Below are 26,112 nucleotides of genomic sequence, written 5' to 3' on the forward strand. Positions count from 1 at the left end.
ACAGTGATGTCAGGAGCTTTGCAATGCTGGAGTGACTTGTCAGAGCTTGAGAAGAACTCTGGTCGGGGACTCCAGACACCTCCTGCATGTTGGCCCTATATCCCCAGCAACCACAAGACCTTTAAGGCTACATGCACACGTTGCATACTTTGCTGCGACCACAAGAAATTTGCAGGAATAAAACGCACCTGATGCTTCTTCTATGCGTTTTTTACATAAATCGCTGCGTTCCCATGCTGCGTGTTTTGGTGCGATTTTCTTCTGCACTAGGCAGATAGAATTCGCAAGCGGAAACGCAGGACAAATTGACATGCTGCAGATTTTAAGATCCGCACCGCAGGTCAATTTACGTGCGGAAGAATACCGCAGAGTGCACATGAGTTTTCCTGGAATCGCATTGTCTATGCTGGTACCATATTACGCTGCAGTTTTGCTGCATGTAAATACACGCAGGAAAACCGCACATAATACGCATCGTGTGCATTGACCCTAAAGTAGCTGGCGTCTCCAGCTGCTATCTTGGTCCAGGGAAGCTACGCCACTGGAGCTTCCCCGGGTAGAAATAGCACCTCGGAAATCAATCTTCTTTAAAGGCAGCTGGGGACACCGGCTGCAAAGGTCTCGCGGGAGATAGGCTAGACGTTCGGGTGGGCATGTCTGCTTCTGGTGTTTGCGGGAAGCTCCAGCAATAACTGTCCATATAAAGATAACTGCATCAATGGAGCTTCCTGACGCATGAGTTTAATGGAGGTGTGTGTGATTGATACCATACAGTGGGCCTAGACAGTTTTGATAAATAAGGCCATTAAAAATGGCCTAATACACAGCTGCGAGCATTGGTTTTTACATGTAGTTTTCAATGCTCAGCAAATCTTAAACAAAACAAAAAAAATAAAAATAAATGGGCAACATTTTACAGATACATATGTATGAGCCCTTCGATTCAAAGCCTGCAAAGTAAACCACTTAGTTTTTACATCATCAAAAGGATCAGGATTCTGAGACAAAACTATCAACATAATGTAATGCAGACGTGTGATAGATGGAAATATAAAACCTTACCACTCTCGTTCCATCTTCCTCACCAACGCTTATATGAAATTGATCAATATCTACAGAGAGTAGAACAGATTAGGAATAGTTGCTGAAGCTTTCATAGGGGTTTATGGCACATCTATATTCTATATAGGGAACAGTAAACAAGAGGCACTTTGTTGCCAACGGTCAGTTTTGCAAGGAGTGTTTAGTTTTGGGTTTTCTCTTCTGCTCTGATGTTCCTGCATTCTGGACTGTGTCTTGGCAATGCAGCGTCTCCCATAGCTTTCCAGTTTTTCCCAATTTGATGTGAGCCTGCAAAAGTGCCTTTACTATATAGTGGGATTATATGACCCCTAAGGTGCTCTAAAGCATTAGGATATTGCTGGGGTACTGCATATGACATAATATAGTAGTTGTGATTTGGTAGGTGGTCATCAGGCACAACCTTTTTGTCTTTTTAAAGAGCAGTTTAGTATGATATGCTGTTTCCTTAAATTGAGATTTAGAATCTATAGCCGAGGATCCTGCTCGGTCGTCTTGTTCCCTAAATTCACAATGAAGGCTTATTTATTTATTTATAGCAGCCAATTGAAAAAACAAAAAAAATGCCATGGCTGTATTCAGCTTTAGAGTTCTAGGAGCCTGCTAATTTCTACGGTGCATGCCGAATGAACATTGAAGAAGCGAGGAGGATCAGACGGGATTGAATTTATCCCCCTCGATCCTTCTCTTGCCCACCAGAGGAGCAGTGCTGGATGGCTACAGCAGCTGCTTGTCCCCATCCCTACAGTGAAGTGCAACTTTGGTGCAATCAAAAAGTGCAGAAAAATTTAATAAACAGGGCCTATCTATAGAAGCTTGTCATGATACCAAAGTTGCAGTCTAGCCCTTGCCTTACACACATCACAGAAAGACATCAGTGGGCTCTGCCAGCTATATCTAAACAGAACACATGTAAGGAATTATATAAACAGATTTACTACGGTTGTTTCAGATAACATTTAAAAGCAGCTGGAGAGAAAAATATATGGTACAATTTTTATATTACTACTCTTGTTTATAATTAGAAAATACTCACATTTTTCCTCTGAAACTACCAGCAGGTGACTCTCATATGGCAGGAGCGCATGTCTAGCTGGACATAAAAACTTGACACAAAAGGATAGATAAAACAAAAAGTAAAAACACATACAAATGTAATTATATATATATATATATATATATGCTCCACTCTCACTTAATAGCTTTGCTGAGTGGCATCTTTTTAACAGTGTACATTACAAAATGTTAGCACTTATGGGCTGACGCTTTGTAAGATACATTAACAGTCATTTAGAACCTCTTCAACATGGCACTTTATGGTCCAGAAATCAGGATAATTCAGCATGTGACACATAGTCATTGAGGTCTGATCATGATGGTTTAAAATATCTGATAATGTGTCAGCACCTTGGGGATTGCATCCCGTTACTGTTCCTGTACCACCCCCCCCCCCTTCCCTCAAAATCCCCTATAAATAAAGTCAAGTTCTAAAGTCAAATGCTATGTAATGTTTGAGAAAAATTTATGTAGAAACATCTTACCTGAACTCGAATGCTGCCATCAACAGCTTTGAGAACTTTCACATTGTTGATGGGTTTTATTTCAATAAGTAGACACAAATATCTGGATGCTGAATAAAAAAAAATGCTATTTTAATGTAACGATCTTTAAAAGTATCAATACTTAAAAACGTAAAAAATATTGCATTTAAAGTTGATGGGTTGCCAGGAGAACTTTACTAGAAATTTGTTGTATTGCTCCCAGAATTATTACAGGTATATGGAGAGACTTTGATATCAGTGTCCATGCCAGATACTATGAAAGAAGCTATAATAGTCATCCTGCTGAAACCTGGTAAGGATCCACTTATGCCAGATTCATACAGACCAATCTCCTTATTACCAGTTGAAGTTAAAATTATCGCAAAGGCCTTGGCCGTGTGTATCTAAGGTCATTACCACTCTGATTCATCCAGATTAGACTGGCTTTATGTCTGCGAAGTCTACGGCCATTAACCTTAGGCGATTGTATTTAAACTTGCTGGTTCCGGTGGATAACTCCGGTAAACGAGTGGTGTGTTCTCTAGTCGCGGCCAAGGCATTGGACAGTATAGAATGGGAATTTTTATGGAAAGTCTTAGAGCGTATGGGGTTTGGGGAAAGATTCATAGCCTCTGCTCGTCTTCTATGAGGGTCCTGTGGCACGTGTATGGATGAATGGTGCTTTGACACAAGTTTTTGCGTTGGGCAGGGGCACTCGGCAGGGATGTCCCTTATGCCACCTGCTCTTTGCACTTGCCATAGAGCCTTTAGCGGCTTGTATTCGGGCCCATCCGGGGATTGTAGGTTTTCGTCGTGGTGAACTAGAATAATAGCCCTATATACGGACGATATGCTTCTATTTTTGGATGATACGGGTCAAACCTTGGACAATGTAATGTGTCATTAGACAATGTGGTTCCTATTCTGGTTCATCTATTAATTGTACGAAGTCTGAATTACTTCTGATGGATGAATCTTTGGTAAACTTAGATAGAGAACACATCCCACTGTAATGTGCTACAGTTATTAAATACTTGGGAGTAAGATATCAACAGTGTTGACAGATAATGAACATCTCTCGTAGCAAAAGTTTAGAAATAAATTAGTGGGGCGTGGCCAGCAGCGCATGGAGGAAGTCATGGGATAGCACTGCTCCTGATCACCTCGGCCCAGTAAGCTGCACAAACCAGCTATATTTGCCCTAAACCTCGTACATACGAGTACCTAAGCTCCCTGGACACTCCATAGCAGATGGCGCACCGGAAAACCAAAAGGAGCCTGGTCAAACTGACCAATTTCTTTGCAGCCGCTGAAACCTCCCAAGATGGCACCTACCAGTCTCTTTCTCCAGAGTCAGCAGCTCAGCATGCATGCAGTGACTCTACAGTCACATCTCCGGCAGCGGTGAGTACAGCACACTCCCAGGGGACTTCCTAATCCTTGACCAGCCCGCCACTTAACTTCTTGGCTCCCACTTTCACTCTCCTAATGAGAAGGGAAAATGGAGGGCAGAGCCGGACAACCCATGATCCCTCTAACATGGAGGCCTCAAACAATAATCCTGTTACAGTATCTATGATGAGGACATTAGTTGCAGACCTTAAGCTCTCCATAAAAAAAGGACATAAAATCTGCCTGTGTCAAACTCCAATCTGAGCTCACTTCATTGGGTAACCGCACTTCACATACTGAAACCAAAATGGAGGAGATCGCTACTGCTCATGAGATTGTGGATGTGACTACTTCTGTGGGAGGAAGCATTCTGCATTGAAAGCCAAAATGGTGGATATGGAAGACCGCTCCAGGTGCAATAATGTCAGCTTTCGTGGGATCCCAGAAGTAGTTAAGAATGAGAAACTTCGCAATTTCCTCCTGGATATGTTTGCTAACCTGCTGCAGCAAGCCGCATCAGCTGATTTTATTATGGACCATGTACATAGGCTTCCTAAGCCCAAAGCCTTGCCTTCCTCTACTCCGAGGGATGTTAATGCTCGGATACACTTTTTCCACATCAAGGAAAAAATTATGGAAGCTATGCGACAGAAACCGGCATTGCCTGAAATATTTCAATACATCTCTAGGTTTGCTGACTTATCTGCCACAACCCTGGCCAGACCACGAGAGTTTGGCAAATGTACAAAAATCCAGCGTGACAACGCTATTCCGTTTAATTGGGGATTCCGTGTCAAACTCATTACTGGAGAAGGTGGGAATGCAGCTATGCCAAACGTGGAACCTTCCTACTACTGCAAAAGATACGGGTGGTCCTGTAAACGTAGCCCAAAAGAGTGGACCACAGTGGCTTATGGCAAACATCGTACAGTTTAAACTTACAGGTGACTGTTTGCTATTGAGCGTTCCTGTCTGGACATTGTTTCCACGTCAATACCTTCATGGACCAAGGAATTTGGTACCGTGCATTATGCCTTTTCACATCAAGGGCAAGTTCTCCATCATCTGGGCTGCCACTGGCTAGGTAGTTTCCTCCTTTTTCGGAGCCCTCTCTACGGTGGGACTTTTTGCCGTTTCTTCACGGATACGATTTTGTTGTTCATTATCTCGGACATTCAAGTTAATTGGTTTTATTTGTTTGTTTTGTCTCTATGTATGCCTACATATTCCCTTTTGAACTTGTCTCCCAACATCAGTAATATAGACTGTTTGTACTTAGACACATTGTCTGCTTGTCCTACCATTGTTCTGATAGCAGCACTTCGCCGTCCACTGCGGTTTAGCTCTAGGGCTTGAAGTTGTTCCCCTCAATGTGAAGGGGCTGAATTCTCCCTATACATGTTCTATGCTCTGGAAGGAAGCTGCCCAATTAAAAGGCAGATATTTTTTGTATGCAGGAAACTCATCTGCAACTTGAGGATTTGTGTAGACTTAAACATAAAAGATACTCACGTGTTTTCCACCTCCTCTTCGGGTAAAAAAAAGGAGGGGTCTCTATCGCTATTGGGAACACAATAGCATTCACCTAGACTGGACAGATTGTGGCCGACGTGGGTCGATATGTAATTCTGGTATGTCACATTAATGGTGCCCCGTACACTATGGTTTCATTGTATGCCCCGAACTCGGGCTAATTGCAATTCCGATCACTGTTCTCCCTGTTATAAACTGGAAAACATGGCTCGTTAATAGTCACAGGTGACTTCAATAGAGTTCAATGGCCATCTGTATACTCCACGTCTAAGGTAGCACACTCTGAACCTACCCCTCTATTTCAATTGATTAAGAAATACAAGTTATTTGATATTTGGCGTATCCAACACCCCACAGATAGGGACTTCACGTTCTTTTCCCATCGGCATCATATTTATACTAGAATAGACTACTTCCTGGTGGAAGGCGCTAATTTCTAGAGTAGCCAGTTCTGTAATCCATGCAGTAGTAAACGAGAAGTTTAATCATTTTCCTTATTCTATTTGGCAACTGAATAACTACATTTTATCCCACCCAGATTATGCCCCTAAAACTTTGACTTAACCCCTTCCCGACATTTGCCGTATAGGTACGTCATGGAAAGCATTGACTTCCCGCATCTTGACGTACCTACACGCCGAATGTTTGGGACCGGCTCAGAAGCTGAGCCGGTGCCTTCCATTACCGGATCTCAGCTGTATCTTACAGCTGACATCCGGCTGTAACGGCGGGGACCGAAATTAGCTTCGATCCCCGCCATTAACCCCTTAAGTGCAGCGCTCAAACGCTATCGCTGCACTTAAGGTGTTTGCAGCTCATCGGAACCCCAGTAATGAAATTGCCGGATTTCCGGTGGCTGCAATGGCAACCGGAGGCCTAATACTGGCCTCCCGGTCTGCCTAGCACCGAAGCCGGTCAAGATCCGCCCGGCGGCGGAGCCTGATCGGCTTCCGTAGCTGCCGGCAAGATGGCGCCGGGTCAGGAGCTGATCCGGCGTCATCAGCGGTGGAAGTCAGCTGTACTGTACAGCTGACATCCACCTGTAACGGCAGGAAATGGAGCTAGCTCCGATCCCTGCCACTAACCCCTTCGATGCAGCAATCGAAAGCGATTGCTGCATCGTAGCGGTTACTAGCAGATCTCCAGCCCTGACAGGCAATCAGGACTGGCGACTGCGGTTATGGCAACAGGAGACACAATGGTCTCCTGCTCTGCCATTACGGAAGCCGATTTAGGCCCCGCCGGGAGGCGAAGCCTAATCGGCTTGCTGTCAGTGAATGACTGACAGATCTAATACATTGCACTACATAGGTAGTGCAATGTATTAGAAAAAAAAATATCTGACCGTTGGACCTTCAAGTCCCCTAGTGGGACTTGAGAAAAAGTGTAAAAAAAGTATAAAAAAAGTGTAAAAAAAAAAGTGCAAAAAATAAAGTGTTTGAAAACAATAAAAGTTTCAAGTAATCAAATAAAACACAATCCCCCTTTTACTCTTATCAAGTCCTTTATTATTGAAAAAGAATAATAAACCATATGTATTTGGTATCGTAACGACCGGAGGTATCAAAATATTATATTATTTATTGCACGCAGTGAACAGCGTAAAAAAAAAACGTAAAAAACGTTACCAGAGTTTGTTTTTTGGTCACTTTGCCCTACAAATATTAGGCTAAAAAGTGATCAAAAAGTCGCACGTATCAAAAAATGGTACCTATAAAACCTATAGCTCGTCCCGCAAAAAACAAGCCCTCATACAACTCCGTCAACAAAAAAATTAAAAAATTATGGTTCTCACAACTTGGCGACAGAAAAAATACATTCTTTTTACAAAAGTAATTTTATTGTGCAAAAAGATGTAAAACATGAAAAAGTTCTATAAATTAGGTATCGCCGGAATCGTACTGACCCGCAGAATAAAGTTAACATGTAATTTATAACGCATGGTGAACGCTGTATAAAAAAAATGAAAAAGCTGTGCCAGAATTGCGTTTTTTTGTTTACCTGGCATCCCAAAAAATAGGATAAAAGGTGATCAAAAAGTTGCATGTACCCCAAAATGCTACCAATAATAACTACAGCTCGTCCCGCAACAAACCAGCCCTCATACCGCTACGTCTATGAAAAATAAAATTAGTTATGGCTCCAATAAGTCAGGAAATAAAAAAATATGCAGTTGTGCCCGAGGGGAACATTTCTTCTGTTTGAAGAGGCGATTTATCAAGGACCTAAAATTAGGGAACCAGGAAGGGGAGAGCCCAAACATATCCGCTGGAAGAGACGGTGCCCGTATTATACCAGGACAACACTTCCTAGCAAAATTCCCCAAACTGCAAAGGCGCGGAGTGTGGACCAAAAGGGGGATAAGAAAGGACGCCATATATCAGTGCGACACCGGCCTTTGCAGAAAGGATTGCTTCACAGTGTAACACACATCTATGGATCATTTTATTGGGTTTTTTTACCCCATTATTATACCACCTGACTATGCCCCTTATATACTCTGCCCGGCTTACATATGCCCCCACATTATAAACGGAAACACCAGTAAGACTCCAAACAAAACTACTACCAAGCAAAATCCACGCTCCAAAAGCCAAATGGCATTTCCTCCCATCTGAACCCTACAGCGTCCCCAAACAGCAGTTTCCTTCCACATATATGGCACTGTCATACCCGGGAGAACCCTTTTAGCAATTTTTGGGGTGTGTGTCTCCAGTGGCATAAGCTGGGCACGACATATTTGCCACTGAATGGCATATCTAGGGTAAAATATAGATTTTGAATTTGCACCATCCACAGCACATTCATTTATGGAAAAGACCTGTGGGGTGAAAATGCTCACTACACCCCTTAATAAATGCCTTGAGGGGTGCAGTTTCCATAATGGGGTCACTTCTCAGGGGTTTATTTTTATTATCTCACATCAGAGCCTCTGCAGTTGTGAACCAATACTTTGTAAATCGCCAAATTAGGCCTCAATTTTACATGGTACGCTTTCACTCCTGAGCCTGGTCGACTGTCCAGGCAAGAGATTAGGGCCACATGTAGGGTGTTTCTAAAACCAGGAAACCAAGCATAATAGAGAGCTGTCTTGTTATGGTGGCACAAGCTGGGCACCACATATTGGCATATCTATGGAAAAAAAATCCCATTTTCACTCTGCAACATCGAGTGCACACCAATTTCTGCCAATCACCTGCAGGGTTAAAATGCTTACTACACCCCTAGGTAAATGCATTGAGGGGTGTAGTTTCCAAAATGTGGTCACTTCTGGGGGGTTTCCACTGTTTTGGGCCCACAGGCGCCCAGAAACCAATCCAGCAACATCTGCACTCCAAATGGCGCTCCTTCCCTTCTGAGCCCTGCCGTGTGCCCAAATAGCAGTTTATGACCACATATGGGGTATTGCCGTACTCGGGGGAAATCGCTTTACAAATGTTGGGTTCTTTTTTTTTCCTTTATTTGTTGCGAAAATGAAAAAATTTGAGCTAAAGCTACGTCTTATTGAAGAAAACGGATTGTTTTTATTTTCACTACCCAATTCTAATAAATTCTATGAAACATCTGTGGGGTCAAAATGCTCACTACACCCCTAGATGAATTCCTCAAGAGGTGTAGTTTCCTAAATGGTGTCACTTTTTGGGCGTTTTCATTGTTTTTTCCCCTCAGGGGCTTTGTAAATGTGACATGGCCTCCGCAAACCATTCCTGCTCAATGTGATCTCCAAAAGCCAAATAGCGCTCCTTCCCTTCTCAGCCTCGCCGTGTCTCCAAACAGCCGTTTATTACCACATGTGTGGTATTGTTTTACTCGGGAGAAATTGGGTTACAAATTTTACGGTGCTTTTTCTCCTTCAGTCTTTGTGGAAATGAGAAAAAATTTGCTAAACCTACATTTTCTTTGAAATAATTTAGATTGTCATTTTCAGGGCATACTTCCAATAATTTATGCAAAAAACCTGTGGTGTCAAAACACTCACTATACCCCTAGATAATTTCCTCAACGAGTGTAGTTTCCGAAATGGGGTCACTTGTGGGGGTTTTCCCACTGTTTTGTCCCCTCAGGGGCTTTGGAAATGCGACCTGGCCTCCGCAAACCATTCCTGCTAAACTTGAGCTCCAAAAGCCAAATAGCGCTCTTTCCCTTCTAAGCCCTGCCGTGTCTCCAAACAACCGTTTATTACCACATGTGGGGTATTGTTTTACTCGGGAGAAATTGCTTTACAAATTTTAATGGTGCTTTTTCTACTTTAGTCCTTGTCGAAATGAGAAAAAAAATAAAAATTAAATTTAAAAAAAAAAAAAAATCGCTAAACCTACATTTTCTTTGAAAAAATGTTTATTTTAATTTTCATGGCCTAATTCCAATAATTTCTGTAAAAAATCTGTGCGGTCAAAATGCTCACTGTACACCTAGATAATTTCCTTGAGGTGTGTAGTTTCCCAGATGGGGTCACTTTTGGGGGATTTTGACAGTTTTGGCACCGCAAGAGCCCTTCAAACCTGACATGATGCCTAAAATATATTCTAACAAAAATAAGGCCCCAAAATCCCCTAGGTGTTCCTTTGCTTCTGAGGCCGGTGCTTCAGTCCAGTAGCACGCTACGGCCACATGTGGGATATTTCCTAAAACTGCAGAAACTGGGCAACAAATATGGAGTTGCATTTCTCTGGTAAAACCTTCTGTGTTATAAAAAAAATTGTATTCAAAATTTATTTCTGCAAAAAAATATAACATTTGTAAATTTCACCTCTACTTTGCTTTAATTCCTGTGAAATGTGTAAAGGGTTAAGACATTTTCTAAATGCTGTTTTGAATTCTTTGAGGGGTGAAGTTTTTAAAATGGGGTGACTTTTTGGGGGTTTCTAATATATAAGGCCCTCAAAGCCACTTCACAACTTAACTGGTCCCTGTAAAAATGGCCTTTTGAAATTTTCTTTAAAATGTGAGAAATTGCTGCTAAAGTTCTAAGCCTTGTGATGTCATAGAAAAATAAAAGGATGTTCAAAAAACGATACCAATCTAAAGTAGACATATGGGGGATGTTAATTAGCAACAATTTTGTGTGGTATAACTGCCTGTCTTACAAGCAGATACATTTAAATTGAGAAAAATGCTAATTTTGGCAATTTTTCGCTAAATTTTGGTGTTTTTCACAATTAAATACTGAACATATCGAGCATATTATCCCCCATAATATTACATTGGTCATGGAACCCTTTGCTTAAAAAAACCCGTAATTGCCCTGATATTGCAGGTGTCTAGATAGGGGACACTGATCACCGAATCGGCCTGTTTGCCGATGATGTGATAATTTGCTTATCATCTCCAGAGTGATCTCTTGCTAAAGTTGTAGGCCTTATAGCAGCTTTTAGTGCGATTAGTTATTACAAAATCAACTCTACAAAGTGCCATATTTGAGACTTGGGGCTCCTGAAAGCAGTTTGGACGCTTCTCCAAACCTAATTCCCTTTTAAATGGGCGGAAGGGGGCATCCCATACTTGGGTAAACATCTTACTTATCCACCCAATTGTTTAATTTCCTCTAACTACAGTGTACTGTTATCACAAATTCAGAAAGACATTTATACTCCAAATTCCCGTTTTCATGGATTGGTAGGATTTGTACTTTTAAGATGCTACTCTAGCCCAAAATTCTTTACTATTTTTGCAACATCCCTATCCTGGTTCCACTTATGTTAAATGTCTTTAAAGCCTTATGTCCTTTATTTGGAATCACCAGAGGGCTAGGATAGCAGCAAACATTTCGTATCTACCTCCCCATCTTGGGGGTTTGGGCTGCCCTTGCCTGCTTACCTATTATAGAGCTGCTCTTTTAGACCAAATGAAGAGTTGGAGGGTGGATGACACCTCCAAACAATGGGTAGGTCTGGAGGCATCTTGGCTGTCACAGCCATCTCTATGTAACTTTTTATGGTATCGAGCTCTATCCACAAGGACGCCTACTGCCATGAGTGGTGTAATCTCTTCCAGTTTGGATAAGACTGACTCCTACTCGCCAGTTGCTCCCATTGAGATTTTCTAAGATCCCCTTTTTGGCCTTGCAACTAATGCTCCCGAGCGCTGACTTTAAATCCTGGGTGTGAAAGGGGATGTACACTCTGGGAAATATCATTTGTGGGACAGTTTTGTTTTTGTTTGAGCAAATCCACAACATAATTAAGGTACAAAACACAGATTTTTATAAATACCTTCAATTGCATCATCTAGTGCAATCCCTGAGTTTCAATACAGAAATCCAATCCAATACACCTTATGAGAGGTTTTTCTCAGACGCAAAAAATTAACCAAAAAGGTATTTCTAGGGCATACCAAGCTCTTACTGCCTTCCGATCGGATGACCAGTTACCCTTTATTCTTAAAATTGGAAAAGGATCTTAAATGTACATTTTCCTAAATAGTGAAAGTTCGTCTTCTCCATTGCTAAAAAAAAAACAACCCAGGTGTGTCAATCATTTAGAGGTTGCTAGAAAACTAATATATCGTTGATATTATACACCGTACAGATTATCCAAGTTCTACCCAGGAGCTTCCAGTGTGCTGGAGATGCCAGGCCGCAATAGGTTCCCGACTACATACACCGCGTTCCAAATTATTATGCAAATGTTATTTTTCGCTGATTTTCCTAAATAGTCGATGCAAATGACAGTCAGTATAATCTTCAAGCCAACCGTTGGAGTACAATGTAAATTTTATTGAACAAATCTCCTAACAGATTTTTTTTTTAGAAGTTTCAAATTATTATGCACAACAGAGATCAAAACATTTTAAAGGTTGTAAAGAGAACTAAAATGGTAATTTGTTGAATTTGCAGCATCAGGTGGTCATATTTACAGAAATCAAAAGCTCTTTCAATAAAAAAAAACAAAAAACTTAGCAGGCCAAGTTACACGTTAACATAGGACCCCTTCTTTGATTTCACCTTCACAATTCTTGCATTCATTGAATTTGTGAGTATTTGGACAGTTTCTGCTTGAATATCTTTGCAGGATGTCAGAATAACCTCCCAGAGCTTCTGTTTTGATGTGAACTGCCTCCCACCCACATAGATATTTTGCTTGAGGATGCTCCAAAGGTTCTCAATAGGGTTGAGGTCAGGGGAACATAGGGGCCACACCATGAGTTTCTCTCCTTTTATGCCCATAGCAGCCAATGACACAGAGGTATTATTTGCAGCATGAGATGGTGCATTGTCATGCATGAAGATAATTTTGCTACGGAAGGCACGGTTCTTCTTTTTGTACCACGGAAGAAAGTGGTCAGTCAAACTCTATGTAATTTGCAGAGGTCATTTTCACACCGTCAGGAACCCTAAAGGGGCCTACCAGCTCTCTCCCCATGATTCCAGCCCAAAACATGACTCCACCACCTCCTTGCTGACGTCCCAGCCTTGTTGGGACATGGTGGCCATTCACCAACCATCCACTACTCCAGCCATCTGGACCATCCAGGGTTGCACGGCACTCATCAGTAAACAACACGGTTTCAAAATTAGTTTTAATGTATTTCTGAGCCCACTGCAACCGTTTCTGCTTGTGAGCATTGTTTAGGGGTGGCCGAATAATAGCTTTATGCACACTTGGAAACCTCTGGAGGATCCTACACCTTGAGGTTCGCGGGACTCCAGAGGCACCATCGGCTTCAAATACCTGTTCGCAATGGCATTTTAGTAGCTGCTCTATTAATTTGTCTGGCAGAAACCTTACTCATTATGCCTTTATCTGAACGAACCCGTCTGTGCTCTAAATCAGCCACATATCTTTTCACAGTACGATGATCACGCTTAAGTTTTCTTGAAATATCCAATGTTTTCATACCTTGACCAAGGTATTGCACTATTTCACACTTTTCGGCAGAAGAGAGATCCTTTTTCTTTCCCATATTGCTTGAAACCTGTGGCCTGCTTAATAACGTGGAACGTCCTTCTTAGTTTTCCTTTGATTGGGCACATCTGGCAAATTATCACAGGTGTCTGAGATTTTGGATCATTGTAATCAGAGCCCTAAGACCATACCATTCATGAGTTTAATTGAAAAACTAATAATTAAATGTTTATGACTCTTAAATCCAATGTGCATAATAATTTGGACCACGGTGTATATGGTGAGAGTGTACTGGTAGTCAGGATTTTTGGAAACAAGTTCAGACTTTTATTTATTTGTTACTTATGTAGCGCCAACAAATTCCGCTGCGCTGTACAAATGCCCACACTTACTGTCCCCATTGGGGCTCACAATCTAAGTTCCCTATCAGTATGTTTTTGGGGTCTGGGAGGAAACCCATGCAAACACAGGGAGAACATACAAACTCCATGCAGACTTTATTGGGTAGTATCTTACAATCTCCCTTTCTTTGGGGGCCAGTAGTATTGGAAGACTCCATGAGCGTAGACTCTGATACTCATGTTATAATTGTTACATAGGGTACATGCATTCCTAGTTTCTTCTAACTTTTTGTATGGATAACCTTGCTTTCTTTGTATGTGTATTTGATCTCATTAGGATTTGACTATATATGTAGGCTGCAATTTTACTTGTTTTGTTCTATTTGTTCTGCGTTTTTTGTTTGACATGCCATGTATACGGTGTTATAACTTAATTTATTACCTCGTATTTAACCAGATATGCCTTATACTGCTTGCAGTGATTGGTTACCATGTATACTGGGTTGTTCTTTTTTCGTAACACTATAACTTGTGAAAATAAAAATGATGTTTTAAAAAACAACCACCACATCTAATTGTAAGCTTCTTTCACGATCAGTCGAACAAACAACCAAATGGCTTATTTGTACATATTATTAAACCTTGTAAAGCCGCCCTAAGAGTGCCTTCTCCTTTTGTACTAACAAAGCAGTCAAAGTAAGCACATGGGAAGAAGGAGAGAAGTTCCTGCACATCAGCTCTATGAATGGGTGGCAAAAAGACAGTACTGAATAGCCTCCCAAATGGATGCAACTTCCTCGAACCAGATGGCAGGAAGAGAAGACTTGCTTCAACAAAGTCCTTTTTTGTTCTGGTGTAGCAAAAATCACAGAATTTGAGTTGTGATAAACATATACAACAATACAAGAGAAGTTTTAAAAAAAAAAAAAAAAAGAATATGTTAACCGATTATTCTGCAATGTTTAAGGGCAGCATATTATAGGGACCGGTCTACGGTTTTATTAGCCCCAAAAAAAAAAAAAAAGAAGGGAAAGAATGTATGATAGATAGTGTACATTCACATAATTAGAAATCCACTATATTATGTGGAATTTTTCTAGCCAAACGACAATATTTTGTGTGTGCCATTTGGGCGAATAGTACAATGGACCTGGCCCGGTAGTATGCTGCCTTTAAACAGGACAGCATATGCAGTTGACAGATCTGCAAAAAATAACCCTTCATGAAACTTACGTATAATAGACGGACAATAGAAACCATTTAGTGTTCAGGCATTTTCTCAGAACTAAAGTTATGTAAATGTATAAACGTAAGATGAACTCAATGAACAGTATGTACTTTTATTTTAAAAGAACTACTGTGTAACTATCAAAAATGTATATTTCCATGCATTTATGGTCCTTGCTATCAGTGTGCGAGTTCAGTCTGTGAAGCTTCAGGCACATCATTCAGCAACGAAAGAGGTATTCAAAGAATCCAAACTCATTGCATGGTCATAAAATGCAAGCACAATAGACATACTATTTTCTTCAACACACACGATTTACAAATAAAGAACATTTTACAGTTGAAAAAGTGTCCTAAATGACAATCCACTAGATTGTTATAAAGCATTACAAATGTTCTTCAGTATAATCAAAGTCACATAATTAAAACCTTCACTCAAAACATAAAAATGTAAGTCTCAGTGAAATTAATCCCAGTATTTTTCCTCTGTTCATGACACATTTACAAGGGTCCAGGATACGCAAATAAGTTTTCTAAAGTAAAAAAAATATATATATAAAAAAAAAATATGAAGGAACCTTTTAAAGTCTGTTTACATGGAACAACTTCACACTGATGAAAGATCAGTGGTTTAAGCCCTTAACGACCGCCGTATAGACTTTTTACGGCGGATGTTCAGGGTAGTACTTCTGAAGCGCCGTCTTTTAACGGCGGCACTTCAGAAGAACTTTTCCCGCATCGGGCGGGGAGATCCGGAAACCCAGGCTCTTGCGAACAGCCTTGGGTTTCAGGGCAACGATCAGAGACCACTAGCGATAGTCTCCGATCATATTTATCCCCTCAGATGCAGCGCTCAATAACTAGCGCCGCATCGGAGTGGTTTTAGAGAGAGGGAGGTGGCTCCCTCTCGCAGCCCACTGTCATCCCTTGATGCAATTGCGGGGTGTGAATAGTTTCTATGGGGTCTGCCTCTAGTGATTGCATGTTAGTGCCAGAGGCATGGCCTAACAGATGCCTGTCAATTTTACACTGACAGGCAATAATACAATGCAATACTAGATTATTGCAGTGTATTATAAAAGTGATCAAACGATCGAACAGTAAAGTCCCCTAGTGGCACAAAAAAAAAAAAAGTTACAAAAAAGTTAGAGTTTGAAATAAATAAGTGTCCCAAGTAGAAAAAAATAAAAATTAAGAACCCACTTTTTCCCCTTACAAAATACTTTATGAAAAAAAGAAGTTACACATATTTGGCATCGCCGCGTCCAGAATGACCCCAACTATAAAACAATTACATTATTTATCCCGCACGGTGAATGCCGTAAAAAAAATAAAAAAATGCTAGAGCCATTTTCCTGCAGAAAAAAAAAAAACTTCTACAGCTGCATCGGCAGAAAAAATACAAAAAAAAGTTATGCCTCTTCAAATATGGAGACACAAAAACCACTTTTTTTTTTCAAAATTATTTGTTTTACTGTGTAAAAGTAGTAAAGACCTGCTGAAAAAATTTGTTATGTTATTTATACCACAGGGTACATTTGAGATGCAAAAAAGTATGGTGAAATGTAAAAATGTTTTACACTACCCCACCAAAAAAAAGTCAATAAAAAGTTAATCAATAAATTATATGCATGCCAAAATGGTGCTATTAAAAAATACAACTTGTCCCGCAAAAATAATCCTTATACAGCTATGTCGACGGAAAAATAAAAAAGTTATAGCTCTTTTAATGAGACGATGGAAAAACTTAAAGAATTGCTTGTTCATTAAAGAGGCCCTGTCACCAGATTCTCAAATCCCTATCTCCTATTGCATGTGATCGGCGCTGCAATGTAGATAACAGTAACGTTTTGTTTTTTTTAAAACGTTAATTTTTGGCCAAGTTATGAGCTATTTTATATATATATATGCAAATGCAGTTTGAAATGGACAACCGAGCGTTTTTTTTCGTTATGTCCAACTGGGCGTGTATTGTTTTTAACTGGTCACGGATTGGTCTGCATCATACACATAAACACGCCAAGTTAAAAACACAAAACACGCCCAGTTGTCCATTTCAAAGCTCATTTGCATATATATATATAAAATGGCTCATAACTTGGACCAAAAAAAATTACTGTTATCTACATTGCAGCGCCGATCACATGCAATAGGAGATAGGGATTTGAGTATCTGGTGACAGAGCCTCTTTAAAGGGAATGTGTTGTTAGCAAAAAATTTTTTGTTTTTTTTAGTTAAACAATTTGTGTATAGGTGATTAAACATTGTTCTAATTTTTTTTATTTTTTCACGAGTCAGGAAATATTATAAATTGGATTCAATTGGATTCTAATTTATAATATTTCCCATTGCTGGTCACTAGATGGAGCAATTCCCAAAATTGCAGCATTGCATGTGGTAAAGCAACCACATTGCTTTATGCTGCAAAATTGGGAAAAAATCCCTCGCTCTAGTGAGCTCTCAGAATCCCCCCCTCCTTTATCCTGGCTAGTGCCGGGAGAAACGAGGGGATTGAACGGTCTAACCTCCTACACTGTGTGTCACCATTTTTTGAGCTAACACAGTGTAGTAGGTTTACATACAGTAGTAAACACACACTGAAACACGAACATACATAGAAATCACTTACCTGCTCCAGTCGCCGCCGCTCCCTCCGGTCCGTCCGCTCAGTCTGCTGCCGCTGCTCCATGTGCACAAGTCCGGAAGCCGCGACCGGAAGTAGTAATCTTACTGTCCGGCCGCGACTTCCGTTCCACAGGAAAATGGCGCCGGACGGCGCGCATTTCAAATTGGAATGTGTGGGAGCGGCGCATGCGCCGTTCCCACACAGACGGCGTACACCATAGTGGATGGAACGGGCCCCGTTCGCATTCCCTATGGGACTGGAGCTGCCGTATTCCATGTCTGTATGTGTCGTTAATCGACACATACAGAAATGGAAAAAAAAATGGCAGCCCCCATAGGGAAGAAAAAGTGTAAAAATAAAAAAATGTAACACACAAATAAATACAAACGTTTTTAATAAAACACTAACATCAAACTGATATAAAAAATATTTTTTTTGGTGACACTGTTCCTTTAAGGTATAAAATACCTTCGGTATTAAGGGGTTAAAGAGGACTTGTCACCTGACCAGAAAAACCTGTTGGACATTTCCGATAGCCGGGCCTTAGGTCCCATGCACACGACCGTAAAAAAAAACAAAAAAAAAACGACTACGTAATTGCGGATCGTAATTACGGACCTATTCAGTTCTATTCGCAGCGGGCACCTTTCCAAATCACTACAGATAGGTGCCCGTGCCGTAGACGTGTACTGCAAAAGATAGGACATGTCCTATCTTTTGCTTTTTACGGGCCATGCCACCATTACTTTGTATGGGAACACGGGCCGAAAATGCGTGCTGCGGCCGGCCGTGCCTGCAATCGTGGGCTGTGATTACGGGCACGGCCGTGTGCACGAGGCCTTACAGATTCTGGCACTTAAGTTTTGGGTTTTTTCTAGCCCCCACCATTTCAGAGATATCGGTGTTGTTTGTTTTTGCACCCAATATGCAAATGAGGCCTTTGACTGTTAAGTGGGTGGTGAGCCTTGCCACTCTGATGTTGTCCAATCAGAATCTACCATCATCAGCATGGGCGGCAGGGAGTACACGAGCTGCTCTGACGCAGTCAACTCTGTTTGAATGGTGTAAGAGCAGCAAGGTTCACTGCCACTTGCCAAATGACCGATGTTAATCGCCAACTTGGTGATCAAAGGTCTCATTTGCATATCAGATGCCAAAACTGACGGCATCAATAATCCCTGGAAATGTGGGCCCAAAAAAAAAACAAAAAAACTAGTCTGAATGAAGCTGTTCACATACAATGTAATGTTACATAGTACGGTTGAAAAGTTCCACCAAGGGATGGGAAAAAGGGAAGGTATAAAACAAGAAATCTACACATTGACATAGGAGCTGATATTTTTTTGTTATAGGAAATTATCTATGCCTTTTTTTTTTTTTTATAAGCCATCTACTGTTCTTGCTATGACCAGCTCCTGCGGTAGACTATTCCATAGATACATATTTCTCACAGTTAGGCCTTATTTACACGAACGTGTTTAACGTCCGTGATACTTGCATGAAAATCACGCGCGTCACACAAACCTGTGTTAGTGAATGGGGCCGTTCAGACAATCCGTGATTTTCACACAGCGCGTGTCCGCTGCGTAAAACTCATGACATGTCCTATACTTGGGCGTTTTTCGCGCATCACACACCCATTGAAGTCAATGGGTGCGTGAAAATCACGCGCGGCACATGGAAAAAAAAAAACCACTTCCTTAATTTCTTTTTATAAACATTAAAACCACGTGTCATAAGGATGGCATATGCGTGAAAATCACGCAGCCACGCACCATTCACTGATGACACACGGAACTGCAACGTGCGCAAAACTGCGTTTTTTGCGCACGCAAAACGCACACGTTCATGTGAATAAGGCTTGTCGCCTCTGCAGATTGAACCTTTATTTCTCCAGACGAAGGGAGTGCCCCCTTGTTTTTTGAGGGGATTTTATATGGAACAGGTTTTCACTATATTTCTTGTATTGGCCATTCATATATTTATATAAGTTAATCATGTCCCCCTTTAGTCGTCTTTTTTCAAGGCTAAATAGGTTTAATTATTTTAATCTTTCCTCATAACTTAGAAGAGCAACTAAGCTAATAAGGGGCATGAAGAATTTTAGTATTTTTTCCAACTCCAGGGCATCCTTTCTATTAACTGGAGCCCAGAACTGAACATTCTAGATGAGGCCTCACTAATGCTTTGTACAGTGGTAATATTACATGCCTGTCCCGCGAGTCCATGCCTCTTTTATTACACGACAATATCCTGCTGGCCTTTGAAGCAGCTGATTGACATTGCATGCTGTTATTTAGTTTACGATTTACAAGTACACCCAGATCCTTCTCAACAAGTGACTCCCCCAGTGTAGCTCCCCCTAGGACATATGATGCATGCAGATTGTTGGTACCCAGATGCATAACTGCACATTAATCAACGTTAAACCTCATTTGCGAGAGGGGAAGCCATGAACAAGATGAGAAGTGGACGCAATATTTATAGTTGAAGCCTTTGAAAATAAAGGGGATCGAATATCCTGGACAACCCAACCAAGCCCACACATCAACTCAGACACTGAATGAATTCTTTATATTGAGAACATTGTTCAGTTTGCACATTAAGTATAGAATATTCATTTTTAGGTTTTTGTTGTAGCCTAAGGCTATGGTCACACAGAGTTTTTTGCAGGCGGAAACTCTGCCTCAAAATTCCGTTTGGAAGTTTGAAGCAGATTTTCCTCTCCCTGCACGCAGATTTTCACCTGCGGCCATTGAGTGCCACGGGCATAAAACGCCGCAAAATACGCTTTCTCCGCCTCCCATTGAAATCAATGGGAGGCATTTTCGGGGTCGTTTGACGAGTTTTGCGGCGCGGTTTCCCCGTCGAAAAACTCTGTGTGAACATAACCTAAGAGGTTTAGGGTTCACAAGATTTTTATATCTTCCCATCAATTAGTGACGAAATAGGTTTTAAAGTTTTAGAACATTTTACAGATATATAAAATGTATTCGTTTTTTTCACATATTTTTTTTAATTACCTGGTGAAAGAAGTCGGCTCGGTGTATCATATGTTGGATGGCAGTAACTTAACGCTACAATAAATTGTAAACAGAATATCAAGCAAATGCACATAAAAAGTAAGACGTTCACTTCAAAAGGCAAGGGATTAGACCTCAAAAAAGATTACATAATCAACTAAATAGTGGTTAGAACAACAGAAGCCAATACATTATACTCATGGGGAACATTGCAAAACTTTTAGGGGTTTTCCCATGAGAGACATTTCTGACATAAATGTCAGATAGATGCAGGTCCCACCTTTGGGACCCGCACCCATCTCTAGAACGGGGCCCCCTAAACCCCGTTCTACCTTTTTCTGCTTCCTCTGCCACTTCCTGACTACATGGTTGGGAGTTCCGAAAACAGCGTAGGTCACTGAGCTACGCTGTTTCCATAACGCCCATAGTAGTGAATGGCAGCTACAGAAGAAGTGTAGCACGCAAACTACGCAATTTCCTTAACTACCATTCAGTTCTATGGGACTTACAGAAACAGCGTAGCCCAGCGACCTACCTAATTCATGGTAGTAATTCACCGGCTTCTGCCGCAACACAGAGCAGCAGAAAGCGGTTTAGGGGGCCCCGTTCTAGAGATAGGTGCCCGCCCCGGAGGTGGGACCCTCGACTATCTGACATTTAAGACATATCCTGTGGAATGTCTCTCAAGGGAAACCCAATTTAAAAGGCTATATTATACCACAGCCCCTTGCTGCGCCTCTGTGGGCAGTGTACTGCAGAATATCCAGAAGGACTACTTGTCACAGCAGTGCCGACTGATTCTCTTGTACTTAAAGAGGCTCTGTCACCAGATTATAAGTGCCCCATCTCCTACATAAGCTGATCGGAGCTGTAATGTAGATAACAGTGGTTTTTATTTTGAAAAACGATCATTTTTGAGCAATTTTAGATTTATGCTAATGACTTTAATGCCCAATGGCATGTTATTACTTTTTACTAACTGGGCGTTGTGCAGAGGAGTGTATGATGCTGACCAATCAGTGAACAATCAGCGTCATACACTTCTCATTGTTCCAGCCCAGCTTCTTTCACTGCACAATCACACTGCGCTGTGGATCATGCATAAATCTAAAATTACTCATAACTTGCTCAAAAATTATCGTTTTTTCAAAATAAAAACCACTGCTGTTATCTACATTACAGTGCCGATCAGATTATGTAGGAGATACGGCACTTATAATGTGATGACAGAGGCTCTTTAAGCACCCTTCAAAGGGTACGTACACCTTTGGAAACAATTTTATTTTTATAAAAATGTGCATCCGTGTGATTGGTGCAACTTTATAATAACTTTATTGAAAACTATTTTTACTTTTTGAGATACAGCGGCTTTGTATTCTGTATACAGAGCAGCTGTATCTAGCTCTGAGACCACCTGTATCCGTCAGGTCAGCGGGACTGACTGGTTCAGTGACAGCAGGTCCTGCGTGTCTCTGGCACAGGAGATCGAGTGGTTATCGATCACATCTAATCTCATAACAGAGATGTGATGGATAACAGGTAGATGGCACGCAGGAACCGCTGTCATCGAACCAGTCAGTCCCACTGATTCAGTGCACGATAAAGCTGCTCTGCATACAGGATACAAAGCAACTGTATCTCAGAAAGTTAAAGTAATTTTTAATAAAAAGTAATTACAAAGTTGCAATCACACGGATACACTTTTTTTTATTAAACTAATAATAATAATAATAATAATAATAATAATCAAAAGGTGTACATAGCGTTTAAATGAAAACTTACCAACTAAAGTTTTCTCATTGTTCACTGAAGCACTTATAATATTAACGTCACTATCAAAAGAATACAACATCTGTAAAAAAATAAAAATAAATTCATACTCCGGAATACCAAATTAATAACGTTAATTTAACTACTTCAGATAACAGTCTGGTAACAAAAGTAAGGCTCTGTTTAAATAGGCATTAAAAGCCCCTGCTGGGGACTCCGTAGTTGTGGTGGCAAAATCAGCGCTATTCTGTACACCAAAACGATGGAAACCTCGAAGGAACCTATTAAAAGTTCATATGGTCCATCAGTCGCCATTTGGATCGGTCATACGATGGATTCGTCACAGCTTCATGGCCTTTGACATGAACAGAACCCATGCCACTACCGTGAATAGAGCATGATGCAGATGACTCAGATATACTACCTCTGCATACCCAGCCATTTTTTTTTTTAAACTTAATGTAATACAAATGTATTTGTTTATCCATTGTGGCATTCAAAAAGTTTACTATTTTTCCAAAATGAGGACTTGTTTTTTTCCGGGATGAGTTGTATTTTTCAATGGCACCATTTTGGGATAGATATAATTTTTTTTATTACCTTTTTTCTATGGGGGGAGAATGACCAAAAAAAAAAAAAAACGAACAACAATTCCGCCATCGTTCTATGCGTTTTAAATTTACACCGTTCATAGATTAGCGTAACTAACATGTTGCCTTTATTCGTTGGGTAGTACGATTATGGCGATACCAAATATGTATAGCTTTTATAAATAAAATAAATAAATAAAAACCACCTTTGAACTTTTGTGGGACGAGATGTAGTTTTCATTGGTTTCTATTTTGGGGTACAAGGGACCTACTGATCAATTTTATTATTTATTGGGGGGGGTAACAGGAAAAAAAAAAAAAAGCAATTCCACCTTTAGTTTATGCGTTTCTTTTCTACAGTGTTCATCTTGCGGTATAAATAACATGTTAACTCTATTGATGGGGCATTACGATCGGGGCGATACCATATGTGTGTATGTTTTGTTGTTTTTTTTTAGACAAAAAAAACAAGCCAAAAAACTAATTTTGATAAAGTGGTTTTAATTGTTTTTTTTAGAATTTATATTTATTATTTTTTCAGTGCCAATAAGGGACTTCACTATGCGATCTTTTGATCGCTTTTATACTTAAAATCTGAAGTCGCTATTGAGAGCAGTATCTTAGGGGTTAAATGGATGCAATCAAAGTGAATTTTACTTGCGACCGTTAGAACAGTAGTGCTACATTTAGACTAGGTCGTCGTAAAAAGGTGGTGGTCTAACCGTAGGCCAATTAGTGACCGCCGTGAAAAGGAGTCTTTGTGGTCACTAACAGGTTAATGCATAAACTACAATTTCCGAAAAACGAATTTACTAAAAGCGTGCTTAAAAAGTTATGCAACTTTCGAATATACTTTGGGCCAGATGTACTAGGACTGGCTTTTTATACGCCAGTCTTAGTCAAAAACCCATAGGAGTAAGATTCAAGTAATTTATTCAGTGGCGCACACCCCTAAATAAGTTGCATCTTGTCCGGACTGTGTGCCTGAATGTGAAATTAGCTTCTGGCATATATTAAACTAAATCAGTTGGGCAGATTTAACCCCACCCTTCTTTTGATAAGCCATGCCCTTTTTTAAAAAGTGTCGGGCTTCGGGTAAAAGTGTTTAAAAAATAAAATTAAAAAAATCACTATCAAAACATCTCATTATTTGCGTCTTTTTTCCGCAAATAGAGGTGTAAAATTATTAATAAATGGTGTTTCTCAGATAACATTTATTTCCTTCCCTGTGCCTACTATACTATATATGGTTGAAATTCTAGGCTGCCAACATGCAATACCGTGAAGATCAAGATTTCAAACATGAACAAACAGTAAAAATAGCAAATGCATCCCATTAGTTGGTCTGGAGTACAGAACATCAGTCATTACCTTTCTACCTAGTGAATGTACTACTACCGGTATTAATAACAGGATAGTTGTTAAAATATAGGTCCGTGGGTGGAAAACAACTGCAAAAACTTGAGTTTTGGAAGAAAACCTGTATAGTGCGTAGATTTTCTGGTTGCCAACAGTCTGTAAACACACGGACATCGAATAAAAACAAACTAAAAATTGGAAATGCTAACTTATTATTAGTATTCTGAGCTACAGACCGATATTACGTAATAATCTTTAGGATTCATTTTGTTTTGGCTTTTGTCTCTTATGAAAATTTTGGTCGTCTGTTTTTTTTGTCTGGATAGCTTATTCAAAAATCAAATACAAGACACAAGATTGGCAACCCTAGCATAAATCTTCATATTCTCTATGGATTACAAAAATAAAAACCACTTGATGTTGATTTAGTGAAAAAAATGGCTTGATTAGGACAGGATGAAAACCTGACCTAAACAGTGTGTGAATCAAGCCTGAAATGGCTACATGCAAAATGTAAATTTTACAATCTACTAAAATTTTCAACATGTACTAAACAGATATAAAAAATCTGAATCCATAATAAGAATAAGAATGTGCAACACACAGCTTTGGCCATTTAAGTCTTACCTCATTCTGTTTGGCAAGAGGATCATACAGGCCAATACTTGTGAATCCCTCTACTCCCTGTAAAAGTTAAGCAAACCATTTTACTTCTCTTTATGTAGCTGTTTCCATTAAAAATTGTTAACCTAGATCAATCTAAATTGTTAACATTTTAATAGGTAATGTATCATGTATTTATTTTTTGTTTAATTATCCCCTTAATGAGCAGCTAAATTTTTCCGTTTTTGCCTATCTGCTTTTCAGCAGCCATAACTTTATGTTTTCATTAACGTGGCTGTATGAGGCCTTGTTTTATGCGGAAGAAATTATATATGTTTTTGCACGGTTTATGAATAGAAAAAAAAAACCAAAGTTCTATCATTTCTTTTTACGGCGTGAATATAGGAAAAAGCGATTCTCTAATTTGTTCTTTTTTTTTTATCCTGTTCACGGTTCACGCTAAATAACCCATTAAATTAATTCTTCAGGTTATTACGGTCGTGTAGATACCCAATATGTGTAGGTTTTTTGTTTTATGTTTTTGTGTTATTTGTTTTTGTATTAATGTATGTGCAATAAAATATATTTTATTCAAAATAATGAGTTTTTGGGACACCTTTTATCCCACTTTATTTTTTACTTATAGTGCATTAGCATACCCTTGTATATGAATACATTACACTGTGTCACTATGCAAAGGCTGCTGTTAGGGCAACACAGTGTGCCCTAACAGAAGGCAAACTGATCAGACAGCCCTGGGGATTATCCGCTCTTCAATTAAGTCAACGGGTTTCCAGCGATGCGATCAAAGAGGGGGATTTCCCTTCGATCATTCCAGTAACGGGGGCAGCGATCAAAGAGTTAAACAGCTTGGGTCGGAGTGTTATCCAATCCCAGCTGTGTTCAGGAGGCTGCTCTAAGTTGAGGAGCTGTTAGTTACAGCTCCTGCTTAGTGGATGAGCGCGCACAGCCTCTTCTACAGCGACGCCAAAAGAAGTTTATGTAAATGAAGCACCTGCACTGCCTGCCGTCAAAAGACGGGCGGTCGTAAAGGAATTGTGTCCCCTAGGCCAAGGTTTCCTAACTCCTATCCTCCGAAAGCCCAACAGTTCATTTTGTGAAGAATATCCATATAGTGAACACCTGTAGAATGATAATTATCACATCACCTTTGCAATACTAA

The 26,112-nt window shown here is 40.2% G+C and overlaps 1 protein-coding gene across 6 annotated transcripts in view; it reads right to left on the minus strand.

The window, feature by feature from the left end:
- GSAP (gamma-secretase activating protein) overlaps nucleotides 1–26,112 on the minus strand; it is a 115,748-nt gene that overhangs the window by 72,724 nt on the left and 16,912 nt on the right. For 5 of the 6 annotated variants that reach the window (XM_075857332.1, XM_075857333.1, XM_075857331.1 and 2 more), the window contains exons 3-8: nucleotides 24,954–25,010; nucleotides 22,390–22,459; nucleotides 20,608–20,661; nucleotides 2,622–2,710; nucleotides 2,117–2,186; nucleotides 1,063–1,112 (exon numbers count right to left, since the gene is read on the minus strand). In XM_075857332.1, the coding sequence (XP_075713447.1) occupies nucleotides 1,063–1,112; nucleotides 2,117–2,186; nucleotides 2,622–2,710; nucleotides 20,608–20,661; nucleotides 22,390–22,459; nucleotides 24,954–25,010 (390 nt within the window). Of the gene's footprint in view, nucleotides 1–1,062; nucleotides 1,113–2,116; nucleotides 2,187–2,621; nucleotides 2,711–20,607; nucleotides 20,662–22,389; nucleotides 22,460–24,953; nucleotides 25,011–25,944; nucleotides 26,066–26,112 lie in introns of those variants that run through there. The other variant, XM_075857336.1, reaches the window with a different exon arrangement.

The sequence above is a fragment of the Rhinoderma darwinii genome, chromosome 3 (genome assembly GCF_050947455.1).
Source record: "Rhinoderma darwinii isolate aRhiDar2 chromosome 3, aRhiDar2.hap1, whole genome shotgun sequence".
Taxonomy (NCBI): domain Eukaryota; kingdom Metazoa; phylum Chordata; class Amphibia; order Anura; family Rhinodermatidae; genus Rhinoderma; species Rhinoderma darwinii.